Genomic DNA, 26,916 nt, shown 5'->3' with positions numbered 1-26,916 from the left:
GGGGCCGATATCAGTATCGATATTCGTCGCGAGTACCGATACCGTGAAATGGGTCCTGGTTTCGGCCAGATACCAGTAACCTATTGGTACTTGCCCATCCCTAGTTTCTACCACAATGGAATTTGCCATAACTGTCAAATGTCACCGCTTTGAGATGTTTTCAAGGTACGCCTCATCTAAATTCCACTGCCTGAGGTAAATACTTAATTATGCCCTTGGCGTGCAGTAGAAGTCTTGCCATGTTTGAATTTAGCATTTAATTAAGTCACTTGTGCCAATTGCTTGAGTAATGAGTAGACAACATGTTCCAGTCCATTTCTGTTTTTTAGCTCAATCTAATACAAGGCAAGCCCATTTAAACCACTGCTTATTGGCTGCCAATGTACTTTTTGTTATTTCTCTTGCAACTTTTCATTGTCTGAGTTATAGCCCAGTTGCAGAGCTGTAACATTTCCACAAGTGGTGCTTCTTTGTAATTATGATGACTTTTCTTGCTTCACTAACTTTCCTATCAATGCACTATTGATTTCCTGATGGCATTTGTAGCAGTTCGCTATTTTTGTTCTTTGTTGTGTGAGCTTGTTTTTAATCTTGGGTCTATATTCACTTATCCAGTGTTTACCCGGCACTCCATCAGTTCCTGGCCTTCTTTTGTAACTCATCCCACTCTTGGTCTGTTGTTATTCTTACAAGGTTTTTAAAGTTCTCCAATAACTGTACATTTGATCAAATATTGTTTTCATCTTTCCTTGCTTGTTGTTTCTAATGTTTTGTTTGGTTATAGTTGTGACTGATGTTCTTTAGTGGCTAATGGTTTGCTGCTTGTTATCTGGTCCAGTAAGTTTCTCTAAAAGGAAGTGAAAAATGAACTGTTACTTCTTCAAATGTACACATCCATTACAGTACAGGAAATGTCTGTGTACAAACTTTCCCATGTCCTTTTTTAATGCCTTTTGTGTTTAATTGTCGCCAGTGTGACTGTGAAGGCCAAACAAAGTGCATTTTCACACTCAGCACCTCTCCCAAGGGCTTTATCTGTGGATGGTGCGGAAACCACAGCACATGAAGGGCCAGTGGTGCCTCAAGCTGTGGCTACTTGTCTTTAATGGCTCGTCTGCTTCTTGATGTGATGAATAATGACGAGACGTTTTAGTCCTGTCAACCGTGAGTGCTAAAGTCACAGCTTTGACCTCTGTTGACTCTGCCAAGAAGTGCAGCTGAGACGTGCTCCGGGAGAATGCTTAATCCGTTCATTGTTATCAGTATATTATCAAGGGTTTAAGTTTCTTTGTCATATACCTGTACTGTAGAAGTAAAAATATCAATTAGCCTCCCCTTGTTTTCTGCCCATGGACCATAGAAGTTCTTTTAGTTTCCAAGGCTCAAAATAGAAGCAGTTTTGCATCACAGTTTGAGGGTCAAAATTTGCATTTTGCAATACATTTTACCACACTGAGTAGCAAAACAGAGAATCAAACGCTGAGACAAATATCAAAAGAAAGAAAGAAAAGAAGAAGAACCAGAACCGCTTAGACGGCCTATAAAGCTTCACTGGACTCACGTCATCTACCAAGACAGAGCTCGAGGAGATCTGTACTACTTACGTAGCAGTGCTTAGCTAGCAGCAACTTTGGCTGGCTAGTTAGTGTACTCAAACATGTTGTAGAGTCTCTCCCTAAGTCAGTAATCATCATGGCGGTAAATGAAATTCATATATGACAAGTGTCATACTCATGAAGGGATGACGAGAAAAGACGGAGCAGCCATGCTAAATGCTAAGCTAGCCTAAGATTGACACAGCTAGCGCGTTTAACATGCTTGGGTGATCGATTACACTTTTCACAAATGTCTGGTAGGTACCTCATTAAAGCGGAGAACATCCTACTTTGAACATTTAATTGCAGAAAATGCATGAAGTAAAAGTGTATGGAGTAAAAATCATAGGCCTAATCACAAAACTGAACCAAAAACGAATTAACTTCCATTACGATGAACATCATCCAGGAGGAGTGGTCCATTAGCTTAAAAGTAGTTTTATACTAATATCTTTTTTTTTTTTTTACAATTGAGTTCTGAGCTTTGACTTTTGAGGTCTGCACAATAAATATTCTCAAAATTACATTACAGCAGCGCTTTTTTCTTTAATCAATTTAGCTTTGTTTCTAGACAAGAAATAATTAAAGTTTACTGTTGCCAAGGCGAGGTAAGGTAGGACTCAGACGTAGGAGTAAGGTAGGCCACCAAGGCAACAGGTTTATTTCCAGCCAACAGCTGTCTCCTCTCAAACTGAGAGGAGAACGGGGAGTCAAAAAAGTGGAGAACTAAAAGCGCTCCACGAGGGAGGAAAAAACAGGCAAAAGGTACTGGGGACAACGAAAAGCGCTCCGCTAGGGAGGAAAAGGGGCACAAGGTAAAAGGGGTAACTGAAGGCGCTCCACTGGGGAGGAAAAAAGCACAAAAACAAGGCAAAAAGACAAGTCAACGTGAACGTGAACAAGGTCATGAGGACTGTGGGACGCTTCCATGCACTGAACTGTGACACTTCGGCACTGAGGGGAGAATGCAGATGGCTTTTATTGTGAGTCTTGATTGGTGGCAGGTGTTAGTAATCATGGGCGGGACCGGTAATTATGGAGCGGCAGGAAGGGAAAGTGACCTGGGGTGAGAGGAGAGTTAGGATTTTCAAAATAACACGGACATGGACACAAAAATAAAAGCCTGGACCGTCACACCGGTGGCGGCGTGACAACTGTGAATTTAAGTACTTTAAATTAAGTAATTTAAATTTAAGTACGTAATATATATATATATATATATATATATATATATATAGAGAGAGAGAGAGAGAGAGAGAGAGAGAGAGAGAGAGAGAGAGAGAGAGAGAGAGAGCGAGAGAGAGAGAGAGAGAGAGAGAGAGGCGGCATGCATTTTAGATTTTTTTTTATGCAAATTATTTTGATGTAAATATTGACTTTAATGGGGAAAATTCGGGTTACATCGCTAGCATAAGAACGGAAATCTGACGTAACAAAAAAAAAAAAAAAAAAAAGGAAATCTGACGTTACTCGAGCACTAAGTAAGTAAGTAATAATAATAATGATAATAATAATAATGATGGGGCGGCATGGTGAATGAGTGGTTAGCACGTCCGCCTCCCAGTTCTGAGGACTCCGGTTCGAGTCCAGGCTCCGGCCTTCCTGGATGGAGTTTGCATGTTCTCCCCGTGCCCGCGTGGGTCTTCTCCGGGTACTCCGGTCCCCTCCCACATTCCAAAGACTTGCATGGCAGGTTAATTGGGCACTCCGAATTGTCCCTAGGTGTGCTTGTGAGTGTGGATGGTTGTTCGTCTCTGTGTGCCCTGCGATTGGCTGGCAACCAGTCCGGGGTGTCCCCTGCCTACTGCCCAGAGCCAGCTGAGATAGGCGCCAGCACCCCCCGCGACCCTTGTGAGGAATAAGCGGTCAAGAAAATGGATGGATGGATGGATATATATATATATAATATATATATTAATTTACACTCTTAAGATTTTTAATGAGATGCAGCATTGCTGATGATGTTGTGTATGTGTGTGCCGTTGCAGAGATGTCTAGTAGAGAGATGTCCTGTGCTTTCAGGGCAAGTGCGACACGCACACGCAAGCGCGCACACGCACACACAGGAGCGAAATACGTCCCATTCTCTTTCTACTTGCCTCTGCTGAGCTGGTGGGATACATACAATATTGTACAAACAGCAATGACCTTATCCACAGCCTCATCATGAAATCTGACCAGCGAGGTCACACTTCGCACCCTGAATACCTTAACGCCCCCTCCACCTACCTCTAAGGCTACCTTTGAAAAAAAAAAAAAAAAAGGATGCATCCACAATCTAGATTTTTTTTCTTTTCTTTCCTCAGTGAAGGCTTCAACAAAATGCAGCCTTCATCTCATGCACAATGTGTCCCAATAAAACTTTCTCAAACACGTTTGACATCCCCATGCATTGACTGATACATGTTTTACATTGAGCATTGAGTTAGACCAGGGGTCAGCAACCTTTACTGTTAAAATAAACAAATAAAGGAATAACAAAAAAATCTACAACGAGCCGCAAAACATTTGAGCATTGTCAGCGAAAGTGTGTGTTAGTGTTAATAAGTCTAATGTACAGAGGGCCCAAGAGCTAATTAGAGCTGCACCACAATAGAAAAATATGCAGCATCCAATAGAGATCATTTTCTTCTACCTTTAGTATTCCATTTTGGGATTTTTTTTCTGGTAAACTTTCATACTTCATTTTACATACTTTTTTTTGTGTAAAGACTTTTCTGCCTTTCTTTCAAATTTCTGTAAGTTTTGCAATTTTATGGACATATCATTTCCTGCCTGTCGTCTTACATCTTTGGACATTTTTTACATCTTTTTGTGAACAATTTTCTGACATTTTTGGCAATTTTGTGAACCATTTATAGTCATTTTTAAGATTTCTTCTTTTGTTTTTGGACATTTTATTACATTTTGTTACTTTTTGAATGTTTTCTTTTCTGCCTTTTTTTTTTTTTTTTTTTTAAATCAATTGTATTTATTTATTTTTTGTTTATTTATTTATTTTTGTAATTCCAAATATATTTATTTAATCGTAATTTTATGCCTTTCTTCTTTTGTTTTTGGACATTTTATGGTTACTTTTTGAAAATTTTCTTTTCTGTCCCATTTTTTGTTTTTAAAGTCAATTATGAATTTTTTTGTGCCAATTTCACAGACATTTTATTAGCACTTTTTGGACATTTTGAAAACTTTTTCATCTACCTTTCGCCTCTCTTTTTCAGACAACATAATTTGGACTCTGACATTTTTTGAAGATTTAATTATTCATTTTTATTTAATCAGTATTTAATTTAAATAATAGTTTATCTGAAAACTAAAAATTCATATGTAAAAAAAGATTAATTTCTACTAATGTTGTTCGAGCTCCACAGAGAGCCACAGGAGAGGGGCTCTCAAGCCACAGTTGGCTTTAGAGCCGTGGGTTGCAGACCCCTGAGTTAAACCATTACCACAACAATATTTGTCGAATGACATGCAGTTTGTCTGAGCGATTACACAGTTAACATACGTATATAAACAGTTATAATGAACAACTTTGCTCAACGTTCAGTTGTTGCCATGCTAATTAAGCCAGAACAGCATTTAGGACATTTATCTAGGACAGTACAGAGGCAAGCTTGACCATAATGTGGTGCTGCTTGAGATCTTACATCCTATATTTTAAATATTTATCCTAGCTTTTATAACACACAGAATTCTAAATGTAGGAGGGTTCAGTTTTTATATTTTAACATCATAGCAAATGAATTTATCACGGAACTTGTTACACTTAGAAACGCTTCTGATACAACACTGTCTTTGTCCTCTTTTCAGGGTTTAGTGATAGAACGAATCGGGCGAAAACCTCTACTCATATTTGGCTTCAGCGCCATGGCGGTGTTTTTCAGTCTGCTCACAGTGTTCCTCAATTTTCAAGTAAGGATCTTTTCTAACTGACCTCCTCACCCTGTAGTCGTGTCCCAGTATACTCTGTAACTTTGGGAATAAATAAGACTCACTGTTTGAAAGAAGTGCAAACCTTTCGACGTATGTCATACTTTCTGTAAGAAAGCCTCCATTGTACAACTTCATCTTATGAAACCAACATAAAATAAAATGAAATAATCCGCTGGGACACTATAATCAACATTGAAGACAAAGTTGCACAATTGTATCATTCAGAACAGTGGTTAAATAACAAATAAGTCCTGTTCAAGCAGTAGTGAATGTTATCAATGGAAAAGTAAAGGTAGTTAAGATTTTCAGTTGCTGAATGAATGCTTACAGTGGCACCACCTTCCCCTTCTCTTCCTAGGACAGCGTGTCATGGATGCCTTACCTCAGTTATATCTGCATCCTGGCAGTGATTGCGTCCTTCTGCTCCGGGCCAGGTAATTTTTTTTTGTGTGTTTTATAATCTCGCCTCGTCTTACTTTGAAATGACGTGATTTCAAAAATGTACAGCTTCCCCAGTTATTTATTGGATGCTCAGCATGAGTTGGCCAAGTCTGGATTAATTCTTACTCAAATTGGAAAATGGAATGAGCGCCAGGTTTTTAAGCTTCACGCACACACTTGCAGTAAGCACAGCTCCACTTGACATTGTATGGTTTTTATGCATTGGACAGGTGCAATTCAAAGGGGCAGAGAGATTCTGTCTAATGTCATCTTCACAGTAGAGATTCAGAGCACGTTGGAACAAATTAAGCCCTCTACTGCTTATGATATTAATATTCACACAAGGGACGATCTCAATAGTACTTTGAGCTATTGAACAGATGAAGGATGAGCCACAATCACTGTGAAGTCCTCCAGAGTGGTAATACTGGGCCATATATTTCTGAAAATCAAATAATAACACAAAGATATGGCAGGAAAGATCGTTCTTTGATCCAAATTTAGCATTCCATACTGCACTGCATTTGCTGATTGTTTGACATTAATCCTCACTGGTGAGATATGCCGGCTGTTTTTGTCATGCGATAATAATGTTGAGTCAATCTGGGAGATTAGATTTTTTTTATATGGGTTCAATAAGCCACCATAAACACTTTTTCTTTTTTTCATTTCATAATTGCAAGTATAGTATAGTCTTCCCTCACTTTTTGCGGGTGATGCATTTCCAAGCACTCCTGTCCAGTGAATTTCCACGAAGAGAAGTTGACTTTTTTTTTTTTTTTCTTAAATTGCTTACCTTAAGCAGAATCCTGTCGCATTGTAGTCAAAAGAAGAATCCTGGTGGAATAATGCACTTGTATGTAAATTGGTGTTGTGCAAACTGAAAGTTAGTTGCCATAGCTACTGTTGCGTCGTCTTCTTTTTCTTCCTCTTCTTCTTTTCAAGGAGACAAGAATAATAAGAAAAACAAACAACTGTAACCATAACCAACAATTTAACAATTTAGTAGGTATATTAATCTGCCAGTAATGCACATTTGACTCTTGAAATTAAATATTACTACTACCGTATTTTCCGCACTATAAGGCGCATCTAAAAGCCTTCAAATTTTTTTCGAAAGCTGACCATGCGCCTTATAATCCAGTGCGCCTTATATATGGATCAATATTGAGCCGCAACAGGTCTCGCTGTCAAGACGCTATCGGTGACCCTGCGCGATCGGTGACGCACATGCGCAGAAGATCCCACCATCTTGGATCGCTAGCTAATACTAACACTTTACCTCAGAGAAAATAATAAAACAGCTGTTTATTCATTTTGGGAGTGAATGGAGTTGTCAGAAAGCTGGTTTGTAAATTATTAATAAAGTTTGACTAACCTATCTGACTGTTTTGTTGACATTCCCTTCAGCGCAGCACCATCTAATGGATGCATAACGTAACCCCAGCCTCTACTGTAGCGCCATATATGGAAAAACCTTTAAAATATGTCATTCATTGAAGGTGCGCCTTATAATGCCTTATAGTGCGGAAAATACGGTACTTTACTTTTGTCAAGAGACCCAACATTTTTTGCTTGCATTCCTAACCCTGCTGTGATGAAGTTGTTGATTTTTCTCATGATATATGTTGAAGACTTCCTGAAATTTTTGTTCAGGTCTAAACATTTGATCTTTTCAGTTTTCAACTTTGGACACTAAATAAAATGTTAAACTTTCCCATAAACGTCAATATGTACCCTTATAGGAATGACAAAAGAAATGGCATTTAAAAGTTTGGAAGTGTGTTTTATTCCTGTCAGTTGATTTATCCCAGGCCTGCACCTTGATGAAGTGCGCCACATTCAGCTGTTAGTGACTGAGGGTCCAGTTTGAGGGAAGTGAGTTAATTGGGTCCTCTCACTGCTGGGGGCTCTCACTTGGACTCATATAGGCCCTCGGAGCCAGTCATTTGTTCAGCTGTCTCTATGGTGACAACTGAAAAAATAAAAATAAAATGGTTTGGAGGTCATACGTTTTAGGGCATGACTGAAGCTCTTGGTGCACCATGATGCAGTTTTTGTACAACCTAGAAACATGGAAAACAGGCTGGATTGTGGCTCTCGAAGACAGTGTTTTTTTTTGTTTTTTTTTCATTTGTGGGATGTCTGTATTCAGTTACATCCCATAAATGTAAAAATGTAAAAAAAAAAAAAAAAAACGGACTAGAATGGACATAAACGTGCTTGTGTGCGTGCTGTGCCGCGGTCAAGTGTGGCAAGGAAAACTGTTCCACTCCCATACAACTTGCAACGATGCGCTGGATACCCAAACATAATACATTTTGATTTCAAATTAATCAGTACGCTAATCTCACAAGCCAGAATGATAATTGTGATTCACTCAAGGGAGTTCTTCACATTATCAATCTGGAACTTCACTCGGCAGATCCGTTCGGGAAAGGAGAGACTTGCTGTACAATACTTCGAGGTGATTGGACGATGTGGCATCTTTGCACGTTTGTTTTGACTAATCAAGGCAACGGATAAAAATGTCGTCTTCCGTCTCGTCTTGGGGGGGGCACAAACATCTTTACCAGATAAAAATGCAATGAAGTGTCTCTCGCTGTTCACATTCAATAAGGAAATGGTTAGGGATGGGCGAGTACCGATACCAGGTATCGGTATCGGGCCGATACCAGCCTTTTTTCAAGTACTCGAGTACTCATGACGCAGACGAGTACAAGCGACTGATGGCAGAGGGGGAAGACGTTAAGTGAGTCCTCCTTGCCTGTAACTGGCGCTAGCTTGCAGCAGTTTTTCACCAAAACTTCACCGGTTTGGAAATACTTCAAAATTGTGAAACTTAAACTAAAAGAGAATTTTTGTGTTTTATTTTGAGCGTTAAGACTATTGAAGAGTGACTGTGCTGTTTTTTTTGTCAAAATTAAAGGAAATATATTTGTTTAAAAATATCTTTTAGTGATTTTTTTTATTTATCAAAAAGTAATACTGGTATCGGCAGTTGGTATCGGTATCGGTGAGTACTGAGGGTCTGAGTATCGGTATCGGTCTGATAAAAAGTGGTATCGAATAGGGGTGTTAAAAAAAATCGATTCAGCAATATATCACGATTCTACAGCACGCAATTCTCGAATCGATTCAATAGGCAGCCGAATCGATTTTCTAACATCCATTTTTGATGAAAAAATATTCAACAAAACGTCTAACTTTCACACCTTATGCATGGAATAATGTTATATTAATGGAACATTAAGCCTTAATATTTTATTTCAATGCTGTTCTAACATGAAAAAGGTTACAACCTGTTTGTTAAATACAGTGGCTCACAGTTATAACACTGAAGTTTGAGATCAATAAATAATACATTTTCATACAAATCTTACAGTGTGCATGTACAAGTTTACTGAATGGTATTTTCTAAATTTGAGTAAAAAGTCGCAACAATCGACTTGTAAATTCATATCGGGATTAATCGGTATCGAATCGAATCGTGACCTATGAATCGTGATACGGATCGAATCGTCAGGTACTCGGCAATTCACACCCCTAGTATCGAACATCCCGAGAAATGGTGCATTCGTCTGTAAGGTTTTTTGCCCCCCACCCATTCCTTCTCAATACTGAAAGGACATCCAAACTGAGCAGATTGCAATGCTTTCTGCACACCTGCAGCATGATCTTCCTCCATATTGCCATTTTTGGATGCCTTTCATGCACATTTGTTTTGCTCTCCATATGCTCTCGTTCCATTCCAGTCATATCACATTGATGATAATTAATTTTCTATTGTGGCGTTGCCCATTTAAGAGGTGATTGGGTGTCATCAACACATGTGCCAGTACTCCAACCGTATTGTCACAATGTATGCAAATCAATTCAGAGTTATGAGTTCTCGGGTGGCCCAGTTTTCTTCCTCAGCCGAAGACCACATTCAATGCAATCACAATCTCGTGCTCGTATAGAGTAGAGTCATATACAGTACTGTATGCCAGGACACATTTCTAGCATTCTTACAAATATGCTTATTTGTCAGGGAAATTATGATGAGCTACAAGTACGATTATTGCTGCCAAAGGTGACTCATCCACAAAATACACAGGTTAAGCATTTGGGTGCTTATTTGATCATTTAAGCAAACCAGTGAAATGAGACATCCTAGGGAAAGGATTTGGCCTGCACTAATTAAAAGAGAGAGGAAAGCAAACAAACCCACTGTGGTTCCATGCAAATCAACAATGCCGAGAGCAAAGGAGCTACCCGAGCACATGAAGAAGAGGTTAATGACAAGCCCGACCATCTGGGGTGGACTACGAGACCATTTGCAAAAGATTCCAGCTCCTTACAACCACGGCGATGCAATTTATTTACAAATGGGGGGCCTCAGGGGCGTGCGGGAAGGAGCGGCAATTGGGCGGCGGCCCCAGGCATTCATATTGGCATTGGTTGTTTGTTACGTAGAAGGGGCATCAAGCTCAAAGAGTTCTTTACGCAAACTTCGCCTCCCCTCCCCATCAACAAAATATTTTTCGGGGGCATAAAAAACGGACATTTGCCCCTGGCATCTCACAAGCTTCGCACCTCACTGAAGGACCGTCAACATGACAGCAACTCTTCCAAAAGTAGACACACAAAATTATCATCCAGAAACACCAGAAAAAGAATGAATTGGTAATGGCTGAGTCACACACAATCAGATGAAAATTGAATAGCCGTGACATCCATGGGATGCAATTGGCTGGCGACCATTTCAGGGTTTACATGCACCACCTAACGCCCAAAGTCAGCTGGGGTAGGAGCACAACTATGACCCTAATTAAGTGGTACATTAAATGGACGGATGGGTGCCTACTGCAGTTATGCCAGATTTATTAGAATAATCCACTACTACATATTGTAGGATAGCAAAAGAGTAATTAGGCAATTTATATAATTTATATAAAGAGAGAGATAGCAAGTAGATAAGTATAATAGTGAAGAAACGTGGGGGGAAGTGAGTGTGAAGGAAATCTGTGGGGGATTCAACATAACAATACACCAGTAAATGGTGACCTAAGCGAGATTATTATTATTATTATTAATTTATTTTTTTTAAGAATATATTTCTATTATTATTATTATTATTATTATTATTATTACTATATAGCCTATGCATAATATAAATTCATATTCTATTTCGTAACCCATTATCCATACATATACATACATATACATATACATATATATACATATATACACATATACATACACATACATATACATATACCTACGTCAAATAATCACACAATGCTCGGCTCTACCAATTGTCAGTTAGAACAGCCAAGGGGTCGAGGTTGGGTTTCGGAATAGCTGGCCGTCGATATATAATTTATCAACGACCATCGAAGTCCGTTTACCCTCCTGTCTATTTTGTTTCATGATAGGAAACAGTACTTTTCGCCGCTCGTTTATCTCTCTTGGGAATTGATCATTCATCCCGAAAGATGTCCCTTTGAGCTCCCGTCCTTTACTTTTTACCAATTCTTTATGTTTAAAATGTTCGAACTTAGCAATAATAGGACGGGGCTTATTGCCCTTACGAGCTCCGAGCCGGTGTACACGGTGAAAAGAGATATTATTTACCGTCTCCTGTGGGATCTTTAGCGATGATGTCATGAATTTTTTTATCTCACCCTCTGGATTATCTGGAGAATTTTCGGATATACCTGAGAATATTAGATTTTCCCGCATACTACGGGATTGAACATCTAAGACCGTTTCCTTTAGCATTTTATTTTCCTTTTTAATCGTCTCCAACTCGGCTGTGACAGCGACGAGAGAGGAGCGTAGCTCGGAGTTATCGCATTGGAGATCGCTTACCTGTTGGCTAACGAATTCCAAACTTGCCTTTAATTCTTTGACGTCCTCGCGGATAAGACAGAGGACGTCAAGTTTTTTATTTATGGAATCCAGCATACTCACCGATACGTCGGCGGTTGCTAAATCGTCCGTGTCTGTTGACGAGTCATTTTTCCTTTTTTTTTTCGAAGGATTATCCCGACTAGCCGCCGGCTCATCCATCGCGCAGCTATAAAAATGATCGTCAATAAAACGTTCGAGGTCGTCCACACTGGATAATATTTCCGATCTTTCTTAGAAAAGAAAAAAATCGAATTTATCTAATCATTAAATTCGGGTTTAATTAGAAATATAAAGCTAATTCTATTTTAGCAACAGAGCGCCGCCATGTTAGATTTTCCCAGTCTCGCTACCGGTCACGCGATAGTCACAGCATCTCGCGATGGGAATTCCTCGCGATGGGAATTCACTTCCCCCCACGTTTCTTCACTATTATACTTATCTACTTGCTATCTCTCTCTTTATATAAATTATATAAATTGCCTAATTACTCTTTTGCTATCCTACAATATGTTAATATTAATAAGCAGCTTATATAGATGTATACATAAGACTGAGTCTATATTGCTTGTATGCAGAAATTAGTTCTGGTCTCCTGGAATGTGTGTGGCGCTCGCTCCCAGGCAAAAAGAATAAAAATTTTAGACCATCTCTCAAAATTTAAGGCAGATATTTGTCTCCTACAAGAAACCCACTTACAAAAATCAGAAGAAAAATTATTTATAGATAAAAATTTTAGTCAAGTTTACTCTGCCTCCTATAATAGTAGACAAAGAGGTGTCTCTATACTTATACATAAGAATTTATTCTTTACTCTAAATAATATAGTAACAGATTTAGAGGGCCGATATATTATTATCCAGGTAACTATATTTAATAAAGTATATACAATTGGTAATTTATATGCCCCAAATAATGATGACCATGATTTTTTCCATGAATTTTTCTCTCGGTTACTCGATTTATCAACAAATTCTACTATTATTATTGGAGGTGATTTTAACACGGTCTTGAACCCGTTAATAGATCGTTCTAATAATACGATATATACAAGGCGATTACGATCCGCTAAAGTAATAGATGAATATATGGAGGATTTTGGCCTCAGCGATGGCTGGAGACTTCAAAACCCAACTAAGAAGGAATTTACTTTCTTCTCTGCTGTGCACCGATCATTCTCAAGAATTGATTTTTTCCTTACAAATAATTCTATTGTTGATAAAACTGCTATAAAAATACATTCTATAATTATAAGTGATCATGCACCAGTCTCCCTCACTCTACAAATTGACTCTACCTTTAAACCTCCCCCGATATGGCGTTTTAACATCTCATTACTGAAAGACGTAGAGTTTGATAAAATTATTAGAAGGGAGTGGGCAGATTTTTTGGAAATAAATGACTCTCCAAATATATCTCCATCTCTTCTCTGGGAAGCAGGGAAAGCGGTAATTAGAGGGAAAATTATATCATATTCAACTTATAAAAAGAAACAGGATCAAAAATTAGAAAAATACCTGGAAGATAAAATTAAACAACTAACGGATGAATATGTATTAAACCCAAATAATCAAATATGGATAGAACTACAGAATATAAAAATACAGTTAGATAACATGTTATCTAAAAAGACAGAGTTTATAATACAACAGTTGAGATATAATAATTTTGAACATAATAATAAATCAGGTAAATTCCTGGCAAATCAACTTCAACGGAATCGGGAAAAATCTCTTATAACGGCTATTAAAGATATAAATGGTGAATGCACACAATCACCAGAAGAAATTAACCATATTTTTTATAACTATTATCGAAATCTATACACAGAAATTAATAGACCTAACCCTGAATATATTGAGGAATTCCTAAACAGCTTAAATATACCTCAGTTATCTATTGAACATAAAGATATTCTCGATACCCCGCTTACTATAGATGAGTTGTATCGTGCTTTAGACAGTATGCCTAATGGCAGAGCACCTGGTCCAGACGGCTTTCCGGCTATATTTTTTAAACATTTCTGGTTAATGTTTGCTCCATTATTTCTAAGAGTAGTAACTGAAATTAAAAGTAAAGGTGATATACGTCAAGATATGAATATAGCAGCAATTAAACTTTTATTAAAGCCAGAAAAAGACCCTACCCTCCCGTCAAGTTACCGACCGATATCACTAATTAATACCGATATTAAAATTATCGCTAAGGCCTTGGCATCTCGATTAGAGACGGTAATCTCGACAATTATTCATAGTGATCAAACAGGTTTTATTAAAGGTCGTCATTCTACTAATAATATTAGGAGACTCTTTAACTTGATTAGTATGTCACAGCGGTATGATAAAAAGGCAGTTGTTATTTCGCTGGATGCAGAAAAAGCATTCGATAAAGTTAACTGGTCCTTCCTCTTTGCTGTCTTAAATAAATTCGGCTTCGGGGAGTCATTCATTCAATGGGTCTCAATATTATATGATTCTCCTAAAGCTACAGTTACTACTAATGGGATTACATCACAGAGTTTTACTTTACAAAGGGGAACAAGACAAGGGTGCCCAATTTCTCCTTTATTATTTGCTATATTTATTGAGCCGCTTGCATTAGCTATACGTCAGGATAGACGGATCCAAGGAATCCACTCCGGGACAATAGAACATAAAATTAATCTATATGCCGATGATATATTACTCTATTTAGAAGAACCTGCTATCTCGCTAGGGGAAGCATTTAAATTAATAACTAAATTCTCTCACTTATCAGATTACTCTATTAACTGGACAAAATCAACATTATTACCTATTACAGAAAATTCATGGAATCCTACAAGTCAGGATCCACACTACTCCTTTCCTACAGGTAATTTAAAATACTTAGGTGTTAAAATTTCACCTAAGTTAACTGAATTAACTTCTTTAAATTTTTCACCATTATTGGATAGTATCCGTAGTGACCTGGAGCGCTGGAATAATCTTCCGATCTCTTTAATAGGACGGATAGCTACTATAAAAATGAAAGTTTTACCAAAGATTAATTATTTATTTTCAATGATTCCATTTAAACCTACGTCTAACTGGTTCCAATCGCTGGACTCTGCTATCATAAAATTCTATTGGAATAAAAAAAAAGCCAAAATTAGTCTATCTACTCTTCAGGAAAGTAAATCTAAAGGAGGTTTAGAGGCACCAAACTTTATGTACTATTATCTAGCTAATCAACTACAATATCTTGTGCTATGGACACAACCCAACAGAGATACTAACTGTTGGTTGGAATTGGAGCAGAAGGATTGTAATAATCTTAGACTGTCAGATTTACTCTTTATTACAAAATCAATAAGACGACATAATTGTTTTAAAAACCCAATGATAGCCGCCACCCTGACTGCCTGGTGGAAGGCATTAGAAATTACAAACTCCCAATTGGCGCCCTGTGGGCTCTCTCCCATTTGGCATAACCCCGACTTTCAACTTAATAATCAGTCGTTCCATTTAAGCCTATGGGAGCAGAAAGGAATTACACACCTTCATCATCTTTTCTCAGATAATAAGTTTATATCGTATACAAACTTGGTCCAGAAATATGAAATAAAAAAGGGAAATTTCTTACATTATCTGCAAGTTAAAAATATGGTTAAGAAACAAATCCCAACACTTCAGGATACGCTCCAACTGCCTGTCTTAGCTAAAGATATTATAAAGCTTTCTCCAACAACAATAAAGAAAATATCAAAAATATATAAGTTATTTTTATACACAAATAAAACGTATTTACCGACTTTAAAATGGGAAAAAGACTTGTCTATAGTTCCGGAACCAGACTTTTGGACCCAAATCTGTGAAAATGTATTTAAAATGACCAAACAGACAAATTTGCAACTTATCCAATATAAGATACTTCATAGAACATATATTACACAATATATGATGAAAAAAATGGGACTCTCTGACTCCGACATTTGTCTCCAGTGCTCACAAAACACTGCCGATACTTATCTTCATGCTTTATGGTCATGTACTCCAGTGCTGCATTTCTGGACTAAAATCTTGGAAAAGCTCGCTGATATATTAAACTGTAGGCTTCCTTTATCTCCAAGACTGTGTTTACTAGGTGACTTAACAATAACTGAGCTACCATGTAAACAATCTCAATCTATATTTATAGCCCTTACTATTGCTAAAAAAATAATCCTTGTCAATTGGAAAAATAAACAATCTCTAAATATCGACCACTGGTTAAACTTACTAATAAATTATATCTCAATGGAAAAAATCTCTGCCTTAAATAAAAATCAAGTATCAAGATTTAAACAAATATGGTCTATGTACATAGAATATTTTAATCTCAATTTGGCAACTTAATCCTGCCAAGATTCTGCCTGTTAACGAGAGCCACCACATCGTTACAACTTCTGTTTTCGCTGCTCCTGTATTTGGTATTTTGTATCTGATTGTTTTTATTTTTATATAGTCAGGAACCTAGTTGCTGCTAGTGGGCTCGAGCATACCACACTATACGACACTATACTCAATAACTCCTTAAGATCTATTTCTAGTGGGCACTAAGCATCAACACTTGGTGTTACTGCATGCTAATTAGTCAATTTTCTTGACGCCGTCCCCTGTGGTCGGGCGGGGGTGGTTCTGCCCCCCCCCCCCCCCCCCAAGCCCCCCCCCGTTGTCTGCTCGGTGGCGGTTGCGTCTTGGCCGCTCCCTGGGCCCCCTGTGGGGTGCGGTGTTGGGGTGCTTCCCCTGGTGCCCGGGGCGGCGCCGTCCCGGCGCGGTCCGCTGCTCCGTGCCCGGCGGCGCGGTTCGGGGTGGGTGGGCCTCCGGTGTGCCCCGTGGTTCCCTCTCCCCTCCCCCTTCCTCCCCCCCGTCGCCTCTCCCTCCTCGCCTCCTCCCGCCCATCCTCCTCTGCCTCCCGGTCCCTTTTCCCTTGTCGCCCTCCCTCCTCCTCTCCCCCCCCGCCTCCTGCCCTGCAGCCGCCCTTTCGCCTTCTTGTCGTCTTCTCCCCGCTTCCCCCGCCCCCCCCCCTTCCCTGTCTGCCCTGCGGCCCCTCCCCCTCCCTCTCCCTGGGCCTGGGGCTCCCTCCCCGGCCCGGGCGTCGGGCTCCGGGGGCCGGGCGAGGGTTTGGGGCCTGCCCCACTCCGGTATAACTCCTGGCGCCCCGGGCGGGCTCCGGTGGCCGGTGGGCTGTCCGGTAGCCCTGCTGCGCTGGCTGTCCGCCCATTGTGGTGCCGGGTGGATGAGGTGGGGGGCGGCAGGGGGTGGTGGTGCTGGGGGGCGGGCGTGCCACCTACACCCGCCGGGTTGGGTGAGGCCCCGCTGGTCGCTCCTCTTACTCACTTCACTAGCTTGCACTATACACTTTGTAAATATACACATAGGGGACACAACACATTTCTTGGTGGGGTGGGGAAGGGTGGAAACACCGTCTTCACCCTTCAACTCCCCTCCAATTTTAATGCACCTCACGTCCAAGGGGAGGGGTGAGTTGGGGCGGGGAGCCATCAGAGGGGATGGACTGCAGTGCCTGGCAGCGCTGTGGTCCCCCCCATTTGTGTCCCTGCCCCACCACTTTGTCCCTCCATTCCCTTTTTTAATGCACCACACATATACATATTCATTTTTTTGGGGGGGATACGGGTGGGTCGGAATAGGGGAAATTTTTTCCCTCTGCTCCGACTCACCTGCTCCCAATTTTAATGCACCACACGCACACACTTGTATATACACTGGGTGGGGCCACATTCACGGTGTAAGGGTAGAGCTCGCCAGTCGGCGAGCTGGCGGACTCAGTAACAGGGTTAGGTGTCACTTGTACTCTGGCATGACGACCGGGGCCTCTCCCCACCGGGCTCGGTGTTCTGGTGTTCCGCCTTCTCCCCTGGTGCTTCCTCCTCTGCTTCCCCCCTCCCGCCGCTGTGCAAATCTCGCGCGGCTGGAGGTGGGGTGGGCACATCTTCCCTCTCTGCGCTGCTGCCCGGTGCCGGTTTCCGGGGGGGAGGGGTGGGGGGTTCTCGCGGGGGGCCGGGTTCGCGGGGGGGGGGTGGCGGCCGTCGGGGGGGGGGCGGCTTGTTTGGGGGGGGGTGGAGGTATGGGTGGGTGGGGGGTTGGGTGCTGGGGGTCGGGGTGTGTTCGGGGGTTTGGGGGTCGGGGGTGGTGGGGCCTGGGTCGTGGTGGATGGCGGGTTTGGGTGGGGTGCGGGGGGGTCGTGGGGGGATGGGGGCTGGGGACCGGTGGGGCGCTGTGGGGGCCCGCTGGGCCTCGTTCTGCGGCCTTGGGCTCGGGGGTGTGGGCCGGGGCTGGGGCGGGGGTGTTCCGGGTGTCTGGGTCGGCTCGCCGACCGGTGTCCGCTCGGGTGGCTTGGGGGTGGCCTTGGTGCTGCCGCGGCCTGGGGATTCCGGGGGGGGGGGGGGGGGGGGGGGTGCTCGCTTTGCTGGACCGCGGTTGACGGCTTCTTTCTTTGGTGGTGGTCCTTATGCATGCCAGATCCGTCGCACCAGCATCTACTGAAACTCAACAGAAGTACCCTCTCCCTCCCACAGCCCCTTGAATCAGTTGGTGCTGGTGTCTGTGGTTCTCACTTTGCTTTATCTATCCTTCCCTCCTTCCTCTCTTTAGTTTTTCCTCTGGTCACTTGAGATCTTAATTTATTAGAAGTATGAGGTTTCTGGGGTTGGCATAAGACTCCGGTTTTGTAACCACGCAGGAGGGGTCTTGTTGGTGCTGGACTTCACTTTGATGGATTGGATGTACTGGCTTCTATTGATCTCACTCTGCCTTATCGATCCTTCCCTCCTTCCTCTCTTTAGTTTTTCCTCTGGGCTCTTGAGATCTCGCTAAATTTGCTGGAATTTAGAGGCTTCCGGGGTTGGCGTAAGACTTTGATTTTGTAATCATGGGGAAGGCAGGAAGTGTTTGGTCGGTGCTGGATGTCACTTTGATTTACCTTTCTTTTCTCTTTATTTCTTTTTTTTTCTGACCTTTTCTCTGGTCTCCTGACCATTTAAATCTCACGACTCTGGCAAGATTCTGAAGTACCTGGTTAAGGCGAAGGGTAATGGGATATTTATAAGGTTTTAGGTGAATGAATGAGTATAAATTTATAAGTATTTGCACGCACGCACACGCACGCACGCAAACGCACGCAAACGCACACACGCAAACGCACGCACGCACGCACGCAAACGCACGCACGCAAACGCACGCACACATACACACACACACAAAAAAAAAAAAAAAAAAAAAAAAAAAAAAAAGAAAAGAGCAATGATGACAAGACGTTGAATCGGTAAGACTACCGAATGAACAATTCTGAGCTCTTCAAAAAAAAAAAAAAAAAAAAAAAAAAAAAAAAAAAAAAAAAAAAAAAAAGAATAATCCACTATTATTTTAAGTTAAATGCACTGAGTTTAAGTATCATCATGCATATTTTGTCTGAATCTCCAAACAGTCTGTCAGGATAAAGCATACTCGTTTCCCCCCAGTAAAATAATAATAATAAAAAAAATATATATATCAGGACATCAGTGAATATCTATGCGCTACTTGTTATTCAAGCTGTTGGGCAACTTAACAGTCAGTTTTTGTATCACAAATACTTGCTAAACCTCAATAAAAAAAAACATTCATATTAATGAAATTCTTGCATCAGTAACTGTTTTCAAAGAGATGAAGATAAATCAGTCATATGAAGTAATCCCAGATGTCATGAGTGGCCGTTTAACTGGAAGCAACTGAAAAAAAAAAAAAGAAGAAAAAGACATAACATAAAAGCTCTTCCCACATGAATATCCACAAAGAGAATAATTTGATTATAATTATTTATTAAGCATTGGTAGCTGTAGTAAATTTATCAATTCATGAGTACAGTGGTCCATCATGATTCATGGGAGATAGGGTCGGCCTGCGAATAATGAAAATCTGTGTATTATTGATTAAAAAAAACAAAAACAACAACTTTATTTCAAGCTAAAAAAAAAAATCTTCCAAAAACATGAAACAGTCCATATATGTGTTCTACAAATGACTGGGGGGACTTGAGGGGGAAATAATCCAGAACCCTCACCCAAAACAAAAACAAAAAATATTTTATAACATAGTGAAAAGAAAAAAAAAAAATTATATATATATATATATATATATATATATATATATATAATACATTCTGTATGAGAATCCGTAGGTGTGGAACTGCATTACGTATTGTACAGATGTAGCAATCAAAATAACTACAACTTCAAATGAAGATTAATTTTAAGAATAAACAAATCTATTTTTATAATATTAAAGTAAAATCAATTTGTTGCTTGAATATGTAAAAGTACAAAACTTTTACTTGCGTCACCTTGACAACCGCATTCTGACTTTTAAAACAACATTAGGAAAATATTCAATGATGGAGATGTTGACGAAGAGTCTGGAGTGAAGCCCAGGCAAGGTGAAACATAATGATGTGTTGTGGCTATTATTGCAAGATTTAATTAAAAGGACTATATAAATGAAGGTGGAAGTGAAAGAAACAAACAGCGTGTTTGTAAGTTTATGAGTTTGTGTGTGCGCGCGTGAGGTAGCTCTAATAATTAGTACACATCAGTCCTATATTAAGGATAAATCATCTTTTAATTAAACTAATATGCTCTTTCCCATTAATACATCTAAATGGGTTTGCAGTGGGCAGCACTTCTGCCTCATTGTTTTGAAGGTGGGGGTTCAAATCCTGTCTCCGGGGGTTTGCATTCTATGGAGCCCCTAAGGTGACATGGTAGAAAAAAAAACAAAAAAAAAACTTTGCGTTCCCTCGCAAAACAACCTCGCAATCTTTGCGAGGGAACACAAAGTTGTTTTGCAACGTGTAAACAAAGCAGTGGAAAAATACATGCTCCATCCGAGTCGCTTTGGGAAAGATTTCCCACTGTTTTGTTTCATGTTTACAAACATTCCATCCTCGTCGCTTTTGTTCACATGGAAGATGACCCGGAAGTGTTTATGGCGCAGCTAAGGTGACATGGTTGGCGAAAAAAACAACTTTGCGTTCCCTCGCAAAACAACTTTGCGTTCTCTCGCAAAGATTGAGTCTGCAGCATTAGCAAGTGTCTTTTTAGTGTGGGGACAAAATATCACACATATTAGCTGCATGAATCACAGAATTTGCATGTGATGTAAATGCGTTTGCCCTTTCATACGACCTTACGTGAAAGATTTTTACAACCAAAGCAGGAAAAAAAAAATCGACATATTTACAGTTGGTCTAGAGAGCTGTACTCTGTAAATTGTGTTCACACGAAACCATTTTATTCATGTGCATAAACACAATACAAAGAAACACCAAGTCCAATACAACTTATCTATCAAACGTTTTCTATCGCTTTCTATTTTCTTTGTGCGATCAGCCTTTCACAAGAGGTTAATCGCTATTCTGTCTTGTGCCCATGTTAGCTCACCCTGAGAATTTACAAGCATTTATAGGGAAGGTCACCTCCGGGTGTCGCTTTAATTCCAATTCTCGAGTGACTTGAGGCTCTTTGCTCTCCAACAAACACTCTCCAAAATACTGACCCAGACATCCTTAGGCTTCTTATCACAGGATTTTAAGAGACCTTTCACACCACTGTGGTTAGTCGCTACCTGTAGCTACAAGGCTGTTCTTTTTATTCAACAGTCCAAATGCCCATCAGCAGGTTAACCAACCATGTTTCCTCTTCCCAATGACTGCTATGTAATATTGTTTCCACAGTAGGTTGTCCTGCTAGATGGTTTTGCTCCCTAGTCCACAATTATCTAAAAAATACATCAATCTGCAATGTTTGCTGGGTGAAGGGGTTAGTAACCTGACGCTACCCCGACTCGGAAATACATTTGAGTTCTCTGGAAGAAACATTCTGGCAGTCTCTTTTCAACATCCCAGTAGAGTGTCCACAAGGCTCTGAAATGATGGACACAGGTGGAGAATTGGGCTCATGCATATCGAATTGCCTGGAGCACGAACCTGGCTTGCCATCCTTGGAGCCAGACTTGCTTGCCAAATGAGAGCCATTAGACTTTTCTTTTAGCTTTTTCTTTTCCTTTTTCTCAGCAGTTCAGCTCTAGGGTCTAACTTGCTACCTCCAATTCAACAACAGACATTCAAGTATACAAGCAGGATTTGCCTTATAACGTGAGCTTTCTGGGGTCTGTACAAATGGAGGTGCACACACACATGTAAGACCATCATAGTAAAAAATATTGATGGGCAGAGCATAAAATATAACACAAGAGATCATTCCAAAAGTAATACACTGGAGGTCAACAACCTTTTTGAGCTTCTTCTTGCATATTGATTATTGTGAAATGCTATCAGGCTGATGCAAAAAAAGGGTTAAAGTAATAAATATGGCTGCATCTTTTAGTTACTGATACAGTAATATAATAATTCATAAAACTGAGTTAAAATTACAAAGATGTACAGTACTGTAAAAAAAAAAAAAAGTGTCATATTAATTTGTGTTAAGGTCATTTACCTGCCACTAGATAGCACAATTGCATTTGTAAGACGTTGGTGACAGCTGAGTGCATTTTTCTTTTCATAATAAGAGCTATCTCATCTTTAACAGGAAGTAACTTGTGAAATTCTGCACATATTTAAAATTGCAAAATACAATTTGACCCCAGTCTCCACAAATATATGCATTATTATTAAATTTATTAGTGCTAAATTTTGACATATTTTCCTCAATACAGGCTTTCCAAGTAAGGGGTGTTTATTAAACGTGCATTTAAAAAAAAAAAATAGTGGCCTTAAATGAACTTTAAATGAATTCAAAATTATTAAATAATTAATAAGTTATTCTGCGATTGGCTGGCAACGAGTCCAGGGAGTACCCCACCTCCTGCCCAGAGCCAGCTGACCCGCGACCCTTGCGAGGAATAAGCAGTCAAGAAAATGGGTGGATGGATGGATAATAAGTTATTATTAAATAACTATATACATACAGTACAAGCCAAAAGCTTGGACTGAAGGCTTCTAAACTGTGACAACCTTACGATAACATGTGGATTATGTCCTTAATACAAAAAAAAGGTGAAATTAATCAAATAAATGCAAAAATAAATAGATATCCTTTTCAATTGTTACTGTTTTGCACATTCTTGGCAATTTCTTTTTGAGCTTCAGAAGGTAGTCACCTAAAAGGGCTTTCCAACTGTCTTTAAGGAGTAAGGAGTTCCCAGAGGTAAGAATGCCAAGAGTATGCAAAAATGTAACCAGAGCAAACTATAAAACATTTTTTCAGTTATTTCACCTTTTTTTTTGTTTTTTTTGTTCAGAACAAAGCTCCACATCAATTCATACAATAGTTCTGATGCCTTCAGTGAGAATCTACAAAGTAACCAGTCATGAGAATAAAGCAAATCCATTGAATAAGAAAGTGAATCCAAACTTTTGGCCTGTATTGATTGTGCTCAATAAAGTCGGACAACAGGTATGTGCCAATATCTAACACTTTGTTTCAATAAATCTCTGCAAGTGTTTATATTTTCAAATGAGTACTTCTACATCATTCTTGGAAATCACCATGTCCCATCACGGGTAAGCTACTTTTACAACATAGCTGCGGGGATATCACTTCACATGGTCCATCAAGTTTTAGTCACAGTCCTGGCATTCATAATGTTGAAGTCTGTCTCTGTACAAATAAAATAACTCTCTTGTCTTTCCTGAAAAAAAAAGAAAAGAAAAAAACAACGAAAAACTTACTCCTACGCTCAGTTTTGTACACCCTGCTGTTCTCTAGCAGCATATTACTTTTGCTGTTTTAGATTATAAAAACTTTTCTTTCTTTTTTTTTTTAAACTTACAGAAATGTGTAATTGGTGGTGGGTGGTTGCAAATAATGTGTCTCTCTGTTTGTCTCATACTTAATACACTTTTTACTCAAACTCAAACACTATGAAAACATACTATATTGCTATTTTACTTTAAAAGTAAAGTAATAAATTTTGGCCATGAATAAACAACATCCATATTGTTTTATATATGAACTCAGGTGTACTTATTAATTTGGCTCCCATATAACCCCAAACCAGTACCGATATATAGTATATATATATAGTAACGTAAGTTAATTACCACCTCTGCCAAGCACAAATGACACATTGTTTTGTTCAGGATTGGATTTTTAAATTTAATTTGCCAAATATGGTCCTGTATAAGTTTTCAATTCTCATTAGGGACTCACCATTTCTTGCATCTAAATTCAGAAGTGTGTTCATAATAGGATTACATGTTGCTGTTTTGATTGCTTTATCATTCACCCCAAGGCAGGACTGAAGGGGCTTTAATTTTATATTTATAATCTGGCACGGTCACAATTGGAAACAAATACAATGGACAAATTCAGGACGCAATTATTTAGTAGCACATAGTTGGAATGCTGATGTATGATTATGGGAGTGAGTTTTGACACCAGGTTTCTGATGGACTGAGAGTTGTCTTAATCTCTGTGGAAATGATCATTAAGCCGGAGGAAGTTGATAACTAACAATGGAGACCTGGGGAGAGTTGGAACCAGGTGAAGTTGCAACAAGGATAGTGTTTCTTCATAAGCAATAAATCAGTGGCAAAAGGGGGTCTGGAGTGATATGAAAATACCTTGGAGGTTTGCAGATCATTAGCTGTCATCTATTATTATGTGACAACCAACACACGCATTTAAGAAAAAAACAAAACTTTTATTTTGATAGTAGTGTTGTTCCGATACCGATACTGGTATCGGCAGAGACCCCGATACTGCATTAAAACAGTGGTATCGTTATCGGTGAGTACTAACAAGTAACATGCCGATAACAATTAATTCCAAGGCTAATATAGGACATTGGCTACAGCATCTTGTGTCTTGCTCGTGCAGGACATTCACTGATATGTGACATGTTCACTGCATGCCGATCTAAGATATCCTATTGGCCCTTGAATTCTCTGAACCAATGGAAGGACAGCTTTCATGTTGAGGAAAAAAAAAAAAAAACCTTAGGTATCGGCACTGGCCGATACTGCAAAGCTGGGTATCGGAATCGGTATCGGGGCCAAAAAACTGTATCGGAACAACACTAGTAAATGGCAAGAACCTCATTTATTGCATATTTGCGATAGACACAAATATCCATCCATCCATCCATCCATTTTCTTGACCGCTTATACCTCACAAGGGTCGCGGGGGGTGCTGGCGCCTATCTCAGCTGGCTCTGGGCAGTAGGCGGGGGACACCCTGAACTCGTTGCCAGCCAATCGCAGGGCACACAGAGACGAACAACCATCCACACCCATAAGCACACCTAGGGACAATTCAGAGCGCCCAATTAACCTGCCATGCATGTCTTTGGAATATGGGAGGAGACCGGAGTACCCGGAGAAGACCCACGCGGGCATGGGGAGAACATGCAAACTCCACCCAGGAAGGCAGACACAAATATGGTGGACTTAATTTATTTTTAGGGGGACTGTATTGCACAATTATTATTATTATTATTATTATCCATCCATCCATCCATTTTCTTGACCGCTTATTCCTCACAAGGGTCGCGGGGGCTGCTGGCGCCTATCTCAGCTGGCTCTGGGCAGTAGGCGGGGGACACCCTGGACTGGTTGCCAACCAATCGCAGGGCACACAGAGACGAACAACCATCCACACTCACACGCACACCTAGGGACAATTCGGAGCGCCCAATTAACCTGCCATGCATGTCTTTGGAATGTGGGAGGAGACCGGAGTACCCGGAGAAGACCCACGCGGGCACGGGGAGAACATGCAAACTCCACCCAGGAAGGTCCGAGCCTGGACTCGAACCGGAGACCTCAGAACTGGGAAGCGGATGTGCTAACCACTCGTCTACCGTGCCGCCCTATTATTATTATTATTATTATTATTATTATTATTATTATTATTATTATTATTATTATTATTATTATTATTATTATTATTATTATTATTATTATGCAACTCTTAATCAAATTACTAATCCAATGGTAGATTGGACCACTGTTCCCCCTTCTTGGTTTTGCCAAAGCACAAATTCTACACTTCTGGCTTAATAGGAACAATTTGGGTTAAGCCTCCTTGATTGACAGCTAATCAGCCTGGGTGTTCCCGGACGTTCATTGGAAGTCGGCTAGGGTAGGTTTTAGCCTAACAGTGGTCTTGAACAAAACGCATGGTATAGATAGTGAAAGGATAAATGGATTGCATTTTATCAAGAAACAAAATGCAAGAAATCGTTTTTTATGTGCATTCTTACTCCAGTCCAAACATTGTCTCCCCCATTTTTATTTTTATTTTTTTACAGGCCTTAGCTTATAATTAAAGGTAGACAGATAAAACAGAATTTATGGTAACGTTATCTCTGTGATAACATGTGAATAATGTTTCTTTCTTTTAAATACAGGTGAATATGACCAGTGATAAGTATTTGACGTGTTATATTTTGTTTATCTGATTGAACTGTACACTGTTCAAAAATGTAAAGCATGTGCCAAACCATCTGGTGAAGGCGGTTGGCTCATGTTTACAGCTTGTTTTTGCAACAGGGGTGCACGGTTGAGATAAAAATTCCTGACGGCTGCACATTCATTACATCCCCGACAGAGGTAAACATTTTTAACTGAGGGAGCAGAAACTAGTTTTAGGCCATATGTTTATTTTCCAATATATGTGTCTAGTTTGAAGAGTTTTTCAGAAGCTCAAGTGGTATACCAGAGACAGACAATTCCACCGTTTCCTCGACAGCACGAATCAAGATGCATGACATGCTTCCATTTTGGCAATATTAATCGCCTTTGCCCGTTACTTGACTCTTTTCAAGAACCTCCTCCATCGCTCCAGTTTCACGGCAGCGCCACTGCCTACTGGTCAGCCTTTTAGCATACAAAATCCTCCTGTTCTTTCACCTTTCAATCATCATCTTGACACCACTCACTTGTCCAGCATATCACTGTGGAGCGCAGACTATATTGTCACTCTGCTTCCCTTCTCTGGAACTCACTACTATCTTATGCAACAATCCCTGCCAAAGACAACCTCGGAACA

General features: G+C 40.1%; 1 protein-coding gene across 3 annotated transcripts in view; it reads left to right on the top strand.

Annotated features, from left to right (window-relative positions):
• Positions 1-26,916, top strand: part of slc2a9l2 (solute carrier family 2 member 9, like 2) — an 84,657-nt gene that overhangs the window by 43,379 nt on the left and 14,362 nt on the right. For all 3 annotated transcript variants that reach the window (XM_077529254.1, XM_077529252.1, XM_077529255.1), the window contains 2 exons: positions 5,406-5,507; positions 5,887-5,962. In XM_077529254.1, the coding sequence (XP_077385380.1) occupies positions 5,406-5,507; positions 5,887-5,962 (178 nt within the window). The remainder of the gene's footprint in view (positions 1-5,405; positions 5,508-5,886; positions 5,963-26,916) is intronic.

This window comes from Festucalex cinctus, chromosome 8 (genome assembly GCF_051991245.1).
Source record: "Festucalex cinctus isolate MCC-2025b chromosome 8, RoL_Fcin_1.0, whole genome shotgun sequence".
Lineage (NCBI taxonomy): Eukaryota > Metazoa > Chordata > Actinopteri > Syngnathiformes > Syngnathidae > Festucalex > Festucalex cinctus.
This window is presented reverse-complemented; position numbering and strand designations above follow the sequence as displayed.